The following is a 491-nucleotide window of genomic DNA, read 5'->3' on the forward strand; positions in this document are numbered from 1 at the left end:
GAAAATCCACCCTCCCTCGTCCACTTCCTTCCCCTCGATCCACTTACCACAATGGACACCGTGATTGGACCCCGGATGAAAGTCCAGAAGACCCAGGGTTGGGTATTCGTCAGCCAACAGAGTGTATTCTCCACCAGAAGTCTCGCCGTCACCCAGCCCAGCACCAACAGGAGGGGGAGGCCTGTGTGGGAGTAAGGGGGGGTGATGGTGGAGGGAGGGGAGAGGGTGGAGGGAGGAGGAGGATGGGCGGAGGGAGGAGGAGGACGGGTGGAAGGGGGGAGAGGGTGGAGGGAGGGGAGATAGTGGAGGGTGGAAAGAGGTGGATGGGGGTGGAGGGTAGAGGGAGGGGGAAAGGAGTTGGGGATAGGGGTGGAGGGTGGGGGAGAGAAGAAAGGAGTTTGCTGGTTAGTAAGGCGTAATATGTCTCAGCGTCATACACCATGCTAAGCCTAGGCCCCTTGGGATTGGTTGCTGTCGCGTTTGTGCCTCTT

The 491-nt window shown here is 59.5% G+C and overlaps 1 protein-coding gene across 1 annotated transcript in view; it reads right to left on the minus strand.

The window, feature by feature from the left end:
- Window positions 1–491, minus strand: part of LOC119588128 (secretin receptor-like) — a gene marked incomplete in the record, with an annotated part of 160,037 nt that overhangs the window by 59,883 nt on the left and 99,663 nt on the right. The window contains 1 exon segment of the mRNA XM_037936835.1: window positions 48–181. Within this exon segment, the coding sequence (XP_037792763.1) occupies window positions 48–181 (134 nt within the window).

The sequence above is a fragment of the Penaeus monodon genome, chromosome 23, assembly GCF_015228065.2.
Source record: "Penaeus monodon isolate SGIC_2016 chromosome 23, NSTDA_Pmon_1, whole genome shotgun sequence".
NCBI lineage: Eukaryota > Metazoa > Arthropoda > Malacostraca > Decapoda > Penaeidae > Penaeus > Penaeus monodon.